General features: G+C 38.7%; 1 protein-coding gene across 5 annotated transcripts in view; it reads right to left on the bottom strand.

Annotated features, from left to right (window-relative positions):
- LOC136871621 (RNA-binding protein 1) overlaps nucleotides 1–12,636 on the bottom strand; it is a 98,075-nt gene that overhangs the window by 69,469 nt on the left and 15,970 nt on the right. For all 5 annotated transcript variants that reach the window (XR_010859774.2, XR_010859773.2, XM_067145088.2 and 2 more), the window contains one exon: nucleotides 8,864–9,080. Coding sequence is in view for 3 of the 5 variants with exons in the window: in XM_067145088.2 (XP_067001189.1) it covers nucleotides 8,864–9,072 (209 nt within the window). In the remaining 2 variants the exon portion in view is untranslated. The remainder of the gene's footprint in view (nucleotides 1–8,863; nucleotides 9,081–12,636) is intronic.

Raw genomic sequence — 12,636 nt, 5'->3', positions numbered from 1 at the left:
AGCTTTCATAGAATCTTTCCACCCCAGCGTCATACTTTTTATCTGCTGTTGGGAGCATATACTTGTATTATATTGATCTTGAAGGGTTGTCCATGTAGTTGTGACAGTTGTGATATTGGGACAAAATTGGTGACATTTCCCGAATTCTGATTTTACAAATATTGCTACACCATTTGTGACTTCCATCAGTATCAGGACTGACAGAATAGTATAGATTTCCATCTTTTTGACAGGTACCTTTACCTGGCCATCTCAGTTCACTTATCCCAAGGACAGAAATTTTTAACCTAGTCATTTCTTTAACCATGTTACCAAGTTTGCCAGCCATGAACAAACACCTTACATTCCATGTTGCTAATCTTGTGTTGGACTTCATTACTTTGAGCCAGGAGATTCTTCGCAAACCCTGCTCACTAAAGCGCTGCCTGGGACTAGGGGCTATTATTTCATTAACTCTTTCCATAATGATATCCGGGGGGAAAAAATATACCAGAGTGGTATCCCGTTGCCTTTAGTTACTATTCAGCTGACCCTAACCTGGAAACAGACGATGTTGGTAATCGCCCCTAACATAGGATACAGCCGCCACCGAATGGGATACAGTGGCATTTCCTCCACTGAGGGACCATTACACACAAAAGGAGCTCATCCACCCTAAGATGATGGCCCCTTTAGGGTGTCAGGTTATTTCCCGCCGCCCAACACTCGGCGTTGAGACGCACACTGTTTGAAAAACTGGGAAGTTTGCCAGGTCTCTGGAATGATACTATAATTTTTCAGAATGAATTTAAACACACCCTTTCAAGTAGTATCGCATTTTGAAAAATCACAAACGAGTAAGCCAGTGGGGGTGTCATCCGCGAAAACGCAACTTTTGAACAAACTTACTGCCGTTTCATTCCTATTTTAACGCGTATTAGCTGATGTACCCGTGCTTCACTATGGAATTCTACATTGTATACAGAATTCTAGGTTAGGTAGTGTACACGTCAGCAAGATTGTATTAAATTGCATAGCTCTTAACGTTACCCTTTTTTATTATTATTTATCGATAGGGCCACCTGTGGGCCACGTTTACACAATCATCCTCCTGTCACGCAGACTGATACCCTTCTCTTTACACTCTCGCCAAAGATTCATGAGTCTTTGACTTCTTTTTGCTCGTTCTTCCAGCGAGATGTTCCGTGGCTTCGCGTGTTGCTCTTCAGACGCATCCCTCAATCCCGCAACCTTCTTCCTAAATGATGTCCTTTCTTTTATATCCTCCTCCTTGATACCTATTTCTGCCAAGTCATTGTGCACCTATGTAAGCCATCCCAGTTGTTTTTTCCACCTTTCCTGCAGAAGTAGTATCCTGTTGGCCAATCTCTCAGGGTTCATTCTTTTGATATGTCCATAAAACGTCAGTCTCCTTTTTCTCATCACAGTCGTGATTCTTTCTACTGTTTTGTAGAGCTCCAAATTCTATCTTAATTTATTAAAATGGCAGGCACTCAATCTCCACCTGCCCTTTTACATCCTCAGAAAGACTGTTTCAGTAGTTTTCCCAACTGAAATCAACACAGGTCATTACAATGACGTCAGTAGGAATGGCGCGATTAAAAGTAATGCTTTCATATGAAATACTTGATCAAATGAAAAACCACACATTTTCTCACTTTTAACGAACAGTTCTACGCTGCCTATCTAACAGTCCAAAGTTCCAGAGCTGGAATGACCAAGGCGCAGACAGCCATGATCCGTGAACACTCTTCGTAATTCTTCCAGCGGGGAGGGCGAGGGGAGGAGGAATAGTGGAGAGTCCCAGGGCTAAAACTACGCCTGTTTACTAATCTGTTTCCTAGGAGTACCCGATGAGTTGGAAAATCTCAATTCACTACACTGGCGGCGGAAAAATATGTGACTTGGAGCCCAAAGCCGAAGGAGAAACCCCCTTTTCACCACTAATTTGGAATAAAGTGAGGGTGGCGTGCACCATCTTGGAGTAAATTACTACGGAAGTAGCGTTTACTAAAGAAGTCCATACTACAGAAGTAAATTACTACGGGAGTTATTTACTCCGGAAGTAACATCGGAGAGTTGAAGTACAATTTACTCTTTTAGTTACTACTACAGAAGTAGCGTTCGTTACTCGCGGAGTAGTGCTGTGTTCGTGTATCTTCTTTAAAGAAATCCAAATAGATAAGGTTATGTGCGTTAGGAAACGGGGGAAAAACGTAAGCGAAAAAGATAAATGCTTGTTAATAGAGATAATGACGATCTATGCAAAGGATATAAGGTGTAAGAAACACGACATAAAGATGCTGGATAAGAAAGGAAATTTATGGAAAGTCGTGGCGAAAGAATTCAATGCTTCGAGTGACGGAAAACGCAGTGAAAGCAAGTTAAGATTCTGTAGAAGGACTTAAAAGCAAAGCAGAAAGTCATGGACACGCGGGAAAAATTAAAACTGATGGCGGTTTCTTCATACAGATGGCCTACATCCACAGCGAAATTTTCCCATTTTCACACCAGGCAAATGCTGGGTCTGTAGGCCCTACCTTAAGGCCATGGTCGCTTCCCAAACCCTAGGCCTTTCCTGCCCTATCGTTGCCATAAGACCTATCTGTGCCAGTGCGACGTTAAGCAAATAAAAAAAAAAAGAACCTCTTCAGATTTCTGAAAAGTTCACCGTTGTCACCGAGAGGGCAATAAATGGGAATATGCGCGCAGTCACAGTCAATTGCACCCACGACGTGTGGAAACCTGCCAACGTAAAAAGTATCATTTTATTTTCCGAACGATCATCATCATTTGCAGGCGTACCTCCCTCTTAGCCTCAACTAGTGCTTTAACCACGCGATGAAAGATACGGCTAGCAGTTGTGCGGTAAACGTTAATTAGATCACCGGCAACTGTACCGTACCGGTACTGAAATGTTCCGGTACGAAACACTCGTAGGGCACACAGCAACTGTAATTTTACAGATACAACAAAATTAAGACAAGAATTCAGCTGTAAGTGATCTCCAAGTAGATTTAGAAGGAAAGTAAAGGATTCCTTCCTAAGACCAAAAACGTTCCTGAAACTCGCCGTGTTCACATTACACGGCTCTCGCCTTTCACGCACTGTAGGCCTACGCACTATTACATTTCCCATCGTTTACTGCGTCGAGATCGTCAATATAATCTAAGTAATCCATAAACACGTTTGAAACGTCTTTCCTCTCATACACGGCACGATATTATCATTAGTCAACAAGTCTAAACTTAGCTTACTCCATGCACGACGTGAGAGTAAATTCTAACCTATATTCGTACGTTATTTACTTCTTTAGTAATATACTACAAGATGGTGGTCTTCAACATTTTACTCTTGTAGTAATTTACTCCAGGAGTATCTGAGAGGACTAAAATACTTCGGAAGTAATTTACTCTCGTATGGAAGTCGCCGAATGCTGACTTCAAGAGTACTTTACTACGGAAGTAGAACTTACTCTTGGTTGGTGCACGCCACCCTGAATGTAGAATTTAATAAAAGTGAAGAGGAAGCAAGTTTCACTTAAGAAACGGCTCTTTTCAGGGTTGAATTTTGAGTTATTTAGTGAATTGTGGTGCTATAATTTGGAATAGGCCTAAATTGTAATCCTAGACCAGGTCATACTACTACCAGTACTGCAACTACTAAGTGAGCCTCTGCCTTAAGTGTGCACACTGCTCATTCATCACAGCCCTCCAGAGTAGGGAACAAATAGCCAGAATACTATGATAAACCGGTGTGTTACACACCAGCACTATCAGGAAATGTATGAACCAGAGAAATGGCATGCTAAAGAAGAAAGTTTCTAACTCCCCAGCTATTTCCCGCCAATATTCAGTCAGGCTGTTATATTCTGTTCGCAACAGTAATCCTATCTATCGGAGTTGAGTGACAGCATAAGAGACAACGAACATCATAACAAACAATGGTCAGTGTAATGTTATTGTTAATGTTATGTGCCCTCGATATTGTAGGCCTTCACATTTAGTTTTCTTCCGACTGTGAAATACCACTCTTACCGTAGTCTGTATAGTAAAACTGAACAAAACATAAATGACCGGAAATTGTACTTTGTATAACTTTTATGTAGTACTTTTAGATACGACCAATAACGTATGTATTTGACCACTCTTACCGTAGTCTGTATAGTAAAACTGAACAAAACATAAATGACCGGAAATTGTACTCTGTATAACTTTTATGTAGTACTTTTAGATAGGACCAATAACGTATGTATTTGTAAATTAAATTTTAGGTGCCATCCCCTGAACTACAATTTCATACAGGGTGAATAAGATTGTTTATAGCTTAGACTGTAGTTTCTAAATTCTGCTAACCCATTTTCTTGTGGCTCAGCGTTGATATGGACTTGGCAACAAAAATACAAATACATTAATATCTGTGTTGTAGCCAGAACAGTAAAAATGTATGACAAAAGTGTTCAGATATTTAATTCTATATAACATAGTTAGGGAGGAGACAGAAATATGGAAGATCATGAAATCCTATTTTGATAATTTATACAACAGTACTGGGAAAGACTCCAATGATGTAACCACGCAGGTCAGTTTAAGCTGCAATGATGAGCCTGACCAAGAGAGTCCGCCAACATGGAAGGAAGTAGAGACAGCCCTTAATAGTATGCCCAAAGAAAGATCTACAGGATTTGATGAAGTCAGTGCAGATATGATCAAAGCAACTGGTGCAATAGGAATACAGTGACTTCATAGAGTAATTAATGCAATATGGAAGGATAGGAAAGTCCCAGATGATTGGAAAAAGGGAATAATAATACCTCTCTTCAAAAAAGGAAGCCGGAAGAAATGTAGCAATTATAGAGGGATCACTTTATTGTCTCATGGTTTGAAAATATTTGAGAAAATACTTGAAAAAAGGCTAAGGAAAATAATAGAACCACAACTACAGGAAGAACAATATGGATTCAGAGAACACCGATCAACTACCGATCTCATATTTGCACTTAGAATACTGTTAGAAAAGCATTGGGAGAAGGGCAAAGACTTAACACTAGTGTTTTTGGATCTCGAAAAAGCATTTGATAGTGTTCCAAGGAAGACTATATGGGAATGTTTAAGAAAGAAGAATGTACCCAAAGGGCTTATCCAGAAAGTTAAAATGCTTTACGAAGACTGCTGCAGTTGCGTACAGATAGGAAACTGTAATTCTGATTGGTTCCAAACCACTAGAGGAGTGCAACAAGGCAGTACCCTTTCACCATTACTTTTTATCACTGTCATGGGTGAAGTCATGAAAGAAATTAAGCAGAAGAACAATATGGACATCAATGCATTTGCATATGATGTAGTAATTTGGGGAAATACAGAGAAGGAAGTCCAAGAGAGGCTGAACACCTGGAATGAACATTTGAAAGCACACGGATTAACAATAAATAAATCGAAAACTGTTACTATGTCTGTCGACAGGCAGAAGAAGAAAGGAAAAATAATGCTGGAAGGTACACAACTGGAAACAGTAGACCAATATAAATATCTTGGGTGCATCATTTCAAGTGATAACAGAATACAGCATGAGATTAACAACCGCATTCAAAAATCAGCTCAGTTTTACCATCAAGTTCAAAACCACCTCTGGAACGAACAAGTTCCCTTAAGATCAAAGCAGATTCTATTCCAATCATACTTCACCCCCATAATAACATATGGCCTAGAAACCTGCACAACAACCCAACAAGTGGACAGCAAACTACAAGCCGCAGAAATGAAGTTCCTACGAACTATGGTACAGAAGACAAAAAGGGACAGGGTAAGTAATGAAAGAATAAGGGAGCAAGCTGGTTTGTACCCATCCCTGAATGAAAAAGTGACAAGGGCCCGTTTGAAATGGTTTGGCCATGTCAAACGAATGGACGATGGAAGGACAGCAAAACAATGGCTACACAGTCGTGGCCGGAAAACGACCGGTAGTAAGACCTAGGAAGAGGTGGCTGGACCAAGTGAAAGAGGACATAGGAACAAGAGGAATCAGCTGGGATGTCGTCTTGAGAGAAGAGTGGTACATGGACAGACAGAAGTGGAGAGTGCTCGTAAACCACACCCGGGCAACTGGAGTGGAAAACCGATGATGATTTAGTGATGTACTACTTATTACGACCACTAATAATATAAATATTTAGGAATTAAATTTCAGGCCTTCCCCTAAAGCGTGAATAAGATTATTTCATAGCCCAGATTGTTGTGGCTCATCCCCCGACTTTACATACCAGTTTTCATTAAATTCTCTTCGGCAGTTTTCTTGTGATGCGTGTACATACATACATACATACATTACGGAAAAGTAAAAAGTGCATTTCCTTGTTACTGTGGACATGACCGATACAGAAATACCATTATTTTCATATTCTAAACAATGTAAGACAAAACTCTTATTTTATATATATAGATGGGGTTTTTCCAGACTTTTACAATAAATTGAATATAACGACAATCCGTTTTACCGAGTAAACTTTTCACCGTCATGAATTCTCACTATAACGGACTTCTACTGTAATAAGCAACTGAGTGAAGTACAATACCCAACAGGATTGCTGGAATTCAAGCACACAAGGGAAATACCAATGTACTGGTACTTTGACAAGATAATCAAGAGAACATGCTTTCCTAAAAACAACTTTTCACTGAAATTCTGAACATTTTTCAACCAATCGGTTCCAAATTTTAACCACTTATACATGCCCTTAAGAGAATCACACAAAGATTTGAGACGACTGGTTAATCAGTTTGAGTTGTGCGTCTTTTTATAGAAAATACCCATGTAACGTGAAAAAACTGTCACTTTTCTTTTTCAAACTGAAATTTGCAGATTTAGTCCTAAACACTCATAGAATTGATACTTTGCATTTCTGTTGTTAGACAAGGTATGTGGGAGATACAAATTGTCAAATTTCTGACTTTGAAAATTTAAAGAAATATATTGCAAATTTAAAGGGCAAAAAATGGTAGTAATATTCATTTGACCTTAAAATGCAATAGTTTCACTTAACCCTTATGTACAGTATACTGGAAGATTTCATGAAATTTTCACTCGACTTCGATAATAACTGTCGCAAGGAGCCTTTTGTATGGGAAGAAATGCTGAAAAATATAAATGAGAGAAAACAGTAATTGAAAATTCATACAAACATACTTTAAAACTGTCCTGCACCATACGTTTCCCCCTTAGACATAGTTTTCCTCTCTTCCTCAGGTGTTTTCCCCCCATTTCACTGACTTCCTTTCTTGCTTTCGTGTAGAACTGTTCCTTTTCTCGCTGTTTGTGCACCGTCTTTGGTCCCGTTGCTCACCAATGGTCAATGCCAATAAAGTAATAGGTACATCCCTCTGGTCACAACTTGGAGGGCCTTCACACGCCTCATATTGAACTCCATCACAAATTTAATTACCGCTAGCTCCAGTTTATTTTTGGAAACAAATGTTTCCTTGGGGCAGTATTTTACGAAGATGCACAATGCAACTAAAAAACATCCTTAGCCTGTCATCGTTAAAGAAGGGGGCGTAGACGTGCTCTTCCTGTGCTCAGCACTTCCCTTTAAAAATTGCGCTCGGAATTTTAAAAACGGTGGTACGGTGAAAGTAATAGTTTGGAAGCGGAAGGACTGCAGAATTGTTTAAGCCCAAAATTGAAAAATCCACTTGGTGATAAATTGGCCAAATTTCAGTAAAGCCTCCCAAGTCTTTTCGACTGTGTTAATGAGTGTTGATAGGTCAGCTACAGTGTGAGGAACTGTAGTTGGTCTTTGTTACTGACAATTCAGGCATTCTTTCGTAAATTGATATTTCATTTTAAAACTTTCATCATCCACGAGAAATGGGTCACCAACTCTTGCCGCGTATTTTATTTTGCAAACATTTCCAGCCTCTAATCTCTAAAAGTCTTAAGTCTTCTATGTTAAAAATATCATGGAGATCGTTTTCCATTCTTTCAAAGTGTGCTTAATGGATGTCTGATATTTCACCAAAATAATATTACTGCCAACAGTAAATGCCACTAAAATAATTATACACCGCACTTTCTTTTTTCGTCACAGCCATACAATGCTTATACAAGGATCCTGGTCTGTATCAATTCAGTGAGTAACAGATGTGTTCATAAGAGGCTTACACACTGTTTATTAGTAACCAAGTGTACATACACGGTGTATAAACTGGTAAGAAATTTATACACCCTTTATTAGTAACACTGTCGAGGTAGAAAAAGTATACAAAAAAACATCTGTTTTTGTCATTTGGCAAAGAATAATCTGAATGTTCAGAAGTGCAATAACATCACTATAATTACAAACTCCCTGCTCAACATAATCTAAGGGAGTTTCAACACATTCCAATACTAAAGCATGTCGTAAACTAGCATTATCCTTTTTCATTTAGCTTCTCCTCTTACCGGCCACTCCCTCTTCCGAAAAAACTGCTATGCACTGTTTAGTGTATAGACCTCAAACAAAGCATGCCAGCACACTTGCAGACGAGTGCTCGAATTTCAAGTGCACAGTTCACATGTATTCAAAATGCAATGACAAAAATAAAAGAATATAATAAACCTTGGTGGTGCACGGGTAACCGGCAAACCGGATAATCAGGAGTTTGCTGACACATGACAATATTTAGAGTTAAAACAATTCCAAAATCCATCCGCCAACTAGAATTCAAAAACACAATAATGAACAATGATTACAACATGTTTTTGATCCGTAGCTTGTCCCACTTAAGTCGGGATTCACTTCGGTCGGGACTAAGGCAGGACGGAAGAATGTTTAAGATAAGAACAGCAGCCTCTAAAATACAGTAGAAACTAAATGCAGCATACTTACGTTCCATCCAGCCCTCTCACAGCATCTTCGGCGTCACGGGGGTCTTCAAACTCAACAAATGCAAATCCAGGTGGGTTTCTTGCCACCCACACATTCCTCAGGGGACCATACTTGCTGAATGCTGATTCTATCTCATGCTTTGAAGCACTGCTGCCCAAGTTGCCAACATAAACCTTGCACGAGAGATCCCACTCACGGTAACGAGACATGATATCACCTGTAAGAGAAAATATGTTTATTAATAATATAATAAAAAGCATAGAATATATTTGAACAAAATTCTATGCCGGTGTCACTGACGAAACATGGTGCTTGGCAATCAGTCATAGAAGCTAAAGTTCAACAAGTGAAAACATAATATACACACAGAAACAAAGCCTAACCCCCGTATGTAACTCATCAGATGGTGGTGGTGATTATTGTTTTAAGAGGAAGTACAACTAGGCAACCATCCTCTACGTAACACTTAGCAGAGGGGAAAAATGAAAGGGAACCGACACTTCGAAAAATGAAGATATCGGCCAAAGGAAGACAAGGGCCACGAAGGGCATGAAAATGAAAGACTCCCTAGGCCTCCATACGTAATACCGCCAGGGTCGGAAAAGAACAAGAGTTGACCAAGCGAGGTCGGATGGGATAGACGAAAATGAGGAGCCTGGCCCAAGTAAGTGGAAGCAATGCCAGCACTCAGCTAAGAGCCCCATGGTCGCCAACCCACGCTCCAAAGTTCAGAGCCCCTGAGGCGCCTTTTAGTCGCCTCTTACGACAGGCAGGGGATACCGTGGGTGTTATTCAACCGCCCCCACCCACAGGGGGATAACTCATCAGAACTTATAAATAACAGATCAATTGACCTTAAAAAACCACATGTATTCGAAACGTCGGCAAACTGTACGTGATATGCGTACAAGTACTACACGGTTCAACCCGGAAATTAAATTAAATAATTAAATAACCACATACTCTCTCAAACTCTCTAATGCATGTATGCTGACTGCAGCTCATGTAAAATGTTACACCACATTAACTAGTCTTCAATGAGATGAATACTAGTCTTCAATTATGAGATGAATTTACCAATAAACATAACATGCAACCCACCATAACATAAAGCACTTTTTAAATCAAAAATATCCGCATAAACACAAAGTCCTAAAAAGTGAAGTACGCCTGCCGGTCGTCTGCAGGCTCCCACAGCTCAATGCTCTTCCGATGCTAGCAGTTTTAACTGTTCGCAAGAGTTGACAAGATGTTCATTAAGACACACTAGATTGGTCTGGATAGATTTGGTTTGTACCAACACTTTATCTACAGACAGGAGTGCATAATAAGCTTCTCTGGCAATTGAGAGGTGGGACGTGCAACTTTTTAATAAAAGCCTTTGTCACAATTGACAAATGAAAGGGATGCCATACACAATACTACAAAGGCAGTGGCTGTTGATCTACCCTCATAAAAATAAATATGAAGTGGTCAGTTTCAAAACTAGTCTTATCCAACATGGTGATTTTTCAGAAAAAGCGTGAAACTTGTCATTTTTTTAATAGTCCTTATTTAATTGTATTGCCATGCATTTAAGTCTAAGGTCAGAGTGTTGTCTTACTGAGGAATTATACATACAATTATCAGAACACCAATAAATTAAATTTGCATTTTGGATAAGACAAGTTTTGTACCATTCAGTGAGAAAATCTAATATTTTACCTAACAACTCATTTATAAAAACAATAAATGAGAAAAAATTGTGAATATAACGCTATAAGAAAAATCACTAGTACATCAAACTTCTCTTATCAGCATGACTATATTCACTAATAAATTAAACACTCCAGAGGATTTATCACATTACACCCTATCAATCTACACTCAGTACTACGAGGAAACTTCCTTTATAGTTTACACTGCACTCACGATAGAACTAAATTCAACAATAAAACATCACTCAGTTTGTTTTAATCATGTCAGTAATGCATTACACTCTCAAATCTGATCCCTCTTCTTTAGATCCCTTACAAAAGAACTCCTGTTTCTTCAATAAGGTTGTTTATTCTATCTCAAAGGTGTTTTCTGCCCGAAAGCAGGTCTGAACCTCCGCAGGTGTGCCTGAGCCAGAGTTTATGTGCGGTAGAGTGGACAGTTCCTTTCCGCTCCTCCAATGACACACAGCGTGTGGCAACCCCTTCAAATCTTAACCATGCCCCATGTTACTTAACTTCGGAGACAAGATAAGCAGCTCAACCTTGAAGCTCGTCTATTTTGCTAATGCTGTAAGCTTTAAGGGCCATTTTCTCCCAATCGAGTTAAACCTTGTATAAATTAAACCAGTTTAATTTTAGTACCTAGTTTAAACCTGCATCAATTTTCTCCACCAATTTCTGACACTCGTTTAATTTAAAGGACAGCTCACCCGTTTAAACTAATGTCAAGTCAGCGCTAGCGATGGCTGCACTGAAAGAAAAGTCAAAGGCATGGTCGATTGGAATTGGCCAATGAGAGCCAAGTAATTCAATGGCTGACATTTTTGTATTAACATCAGCTGTTTGTGGCAAATTAATGCTATCGTACTTATTCTCTTTGGCACATAGTGAATAAAGAAGAAATTAGGAGGAATATTCGCTTTACTGATAAATAAATTGTTCACATTTTTGCAAAGTGTTGTTACCCATTGTTTACAATTTCTTGGGATGCACTTTTATTTCTTATTTTTCTCTAATATACTTTACCATAAACAAGTACTGCTGGCCTAATATGTGTTTCTTTTAAAATATCTATATTGTCATACGGAACACATGGGAACGTTGAAATATTAAAATCCTGGTCTTTTAGCAATAATTCTTTCCTCAGAAAATCAACATTTATGTAAATTTCAAGGAAACAAATTCCAAGCGGGCTCAGGATCTATCTCCTATTAAAATCTATCGCCCTCAGCCAGGATCCATCTCACAAACCTCAGATCCAACAGATAGACTACTAAGGATGTATTATTTGGAGTTTGATCCTATATTCGTTTATAACATAACCTAGTTTACGGTATGTATAATACTCATCTCCCTATAATATTTCTATTGCTGGGTGTGCTGGCAATAGTTACGATGAAACATTCTTAACTATAATTTATTACTAGTTTACTTGCAAGCATAAAACACTATTTTTCTGATAACATAAATATATAATCTAGTGATTAGAAATTGTATGTGGAAAAAAAAATTCGACTAAATGGATTTGAACCGCCTATTCACGCTTTCAGACGATGCAAATACGATGCTTTAACGATCACAGCCATCAGACCGGACACGAACGTATGGATGTATTACAACATTTATATAGGAATATTTTTATGCCTCACATTACAGTATTCATACCACCAACAGTATTTTATATAATATTATAAGGAGACAGCAATTTAAGGCCTGTGGTCCCCGATGAGAAAAATGCCTGCTGCATAATATCTTAAAGCAACCAATATCATTGCTTCTAGCGAAATAGCATTATTTCGTGCAGTTGACATTTTAAATGAATCCTCCTTTGATAATCTTTGCTGTTCGCTTATGAATTATAAATAAATCAACAAACTCTTACATCCAATTTACCAGAATTGTAAACTTTTGTTGGAATGCGCCTTCTTAACCTCACTTGCACATCAAAATTATTTCCAATTTAACCAAAGACTTCAATAAATTCTTCCATTTTTCTAATGCTAATACTACGTTCTAATTTTAGTACGTTTCCTATTCAAGTACCGCAATAATGGTAGTCAAAACTAACCCTTCTAA

The sequence above is a fragment of the Anabrus simplex genome, chromosome 4, assembly GCF_040414725.1.
Source record: "Anabrus simplex isolate iqAnaSimp1 chromosome 4, ASM4041472v1, whole genome shotgun sequence".
In the NCBI taxonomy this organism is placed as follows: Eukaryota; Metazoa; Arthropoda; class Insecta; order Orthoptera; family Tettigoniidae; genus Anabrus; species Anabrus simplex.
This window is presented reverse-complemented; position numbering and strand designations above follow the sequence as displayed.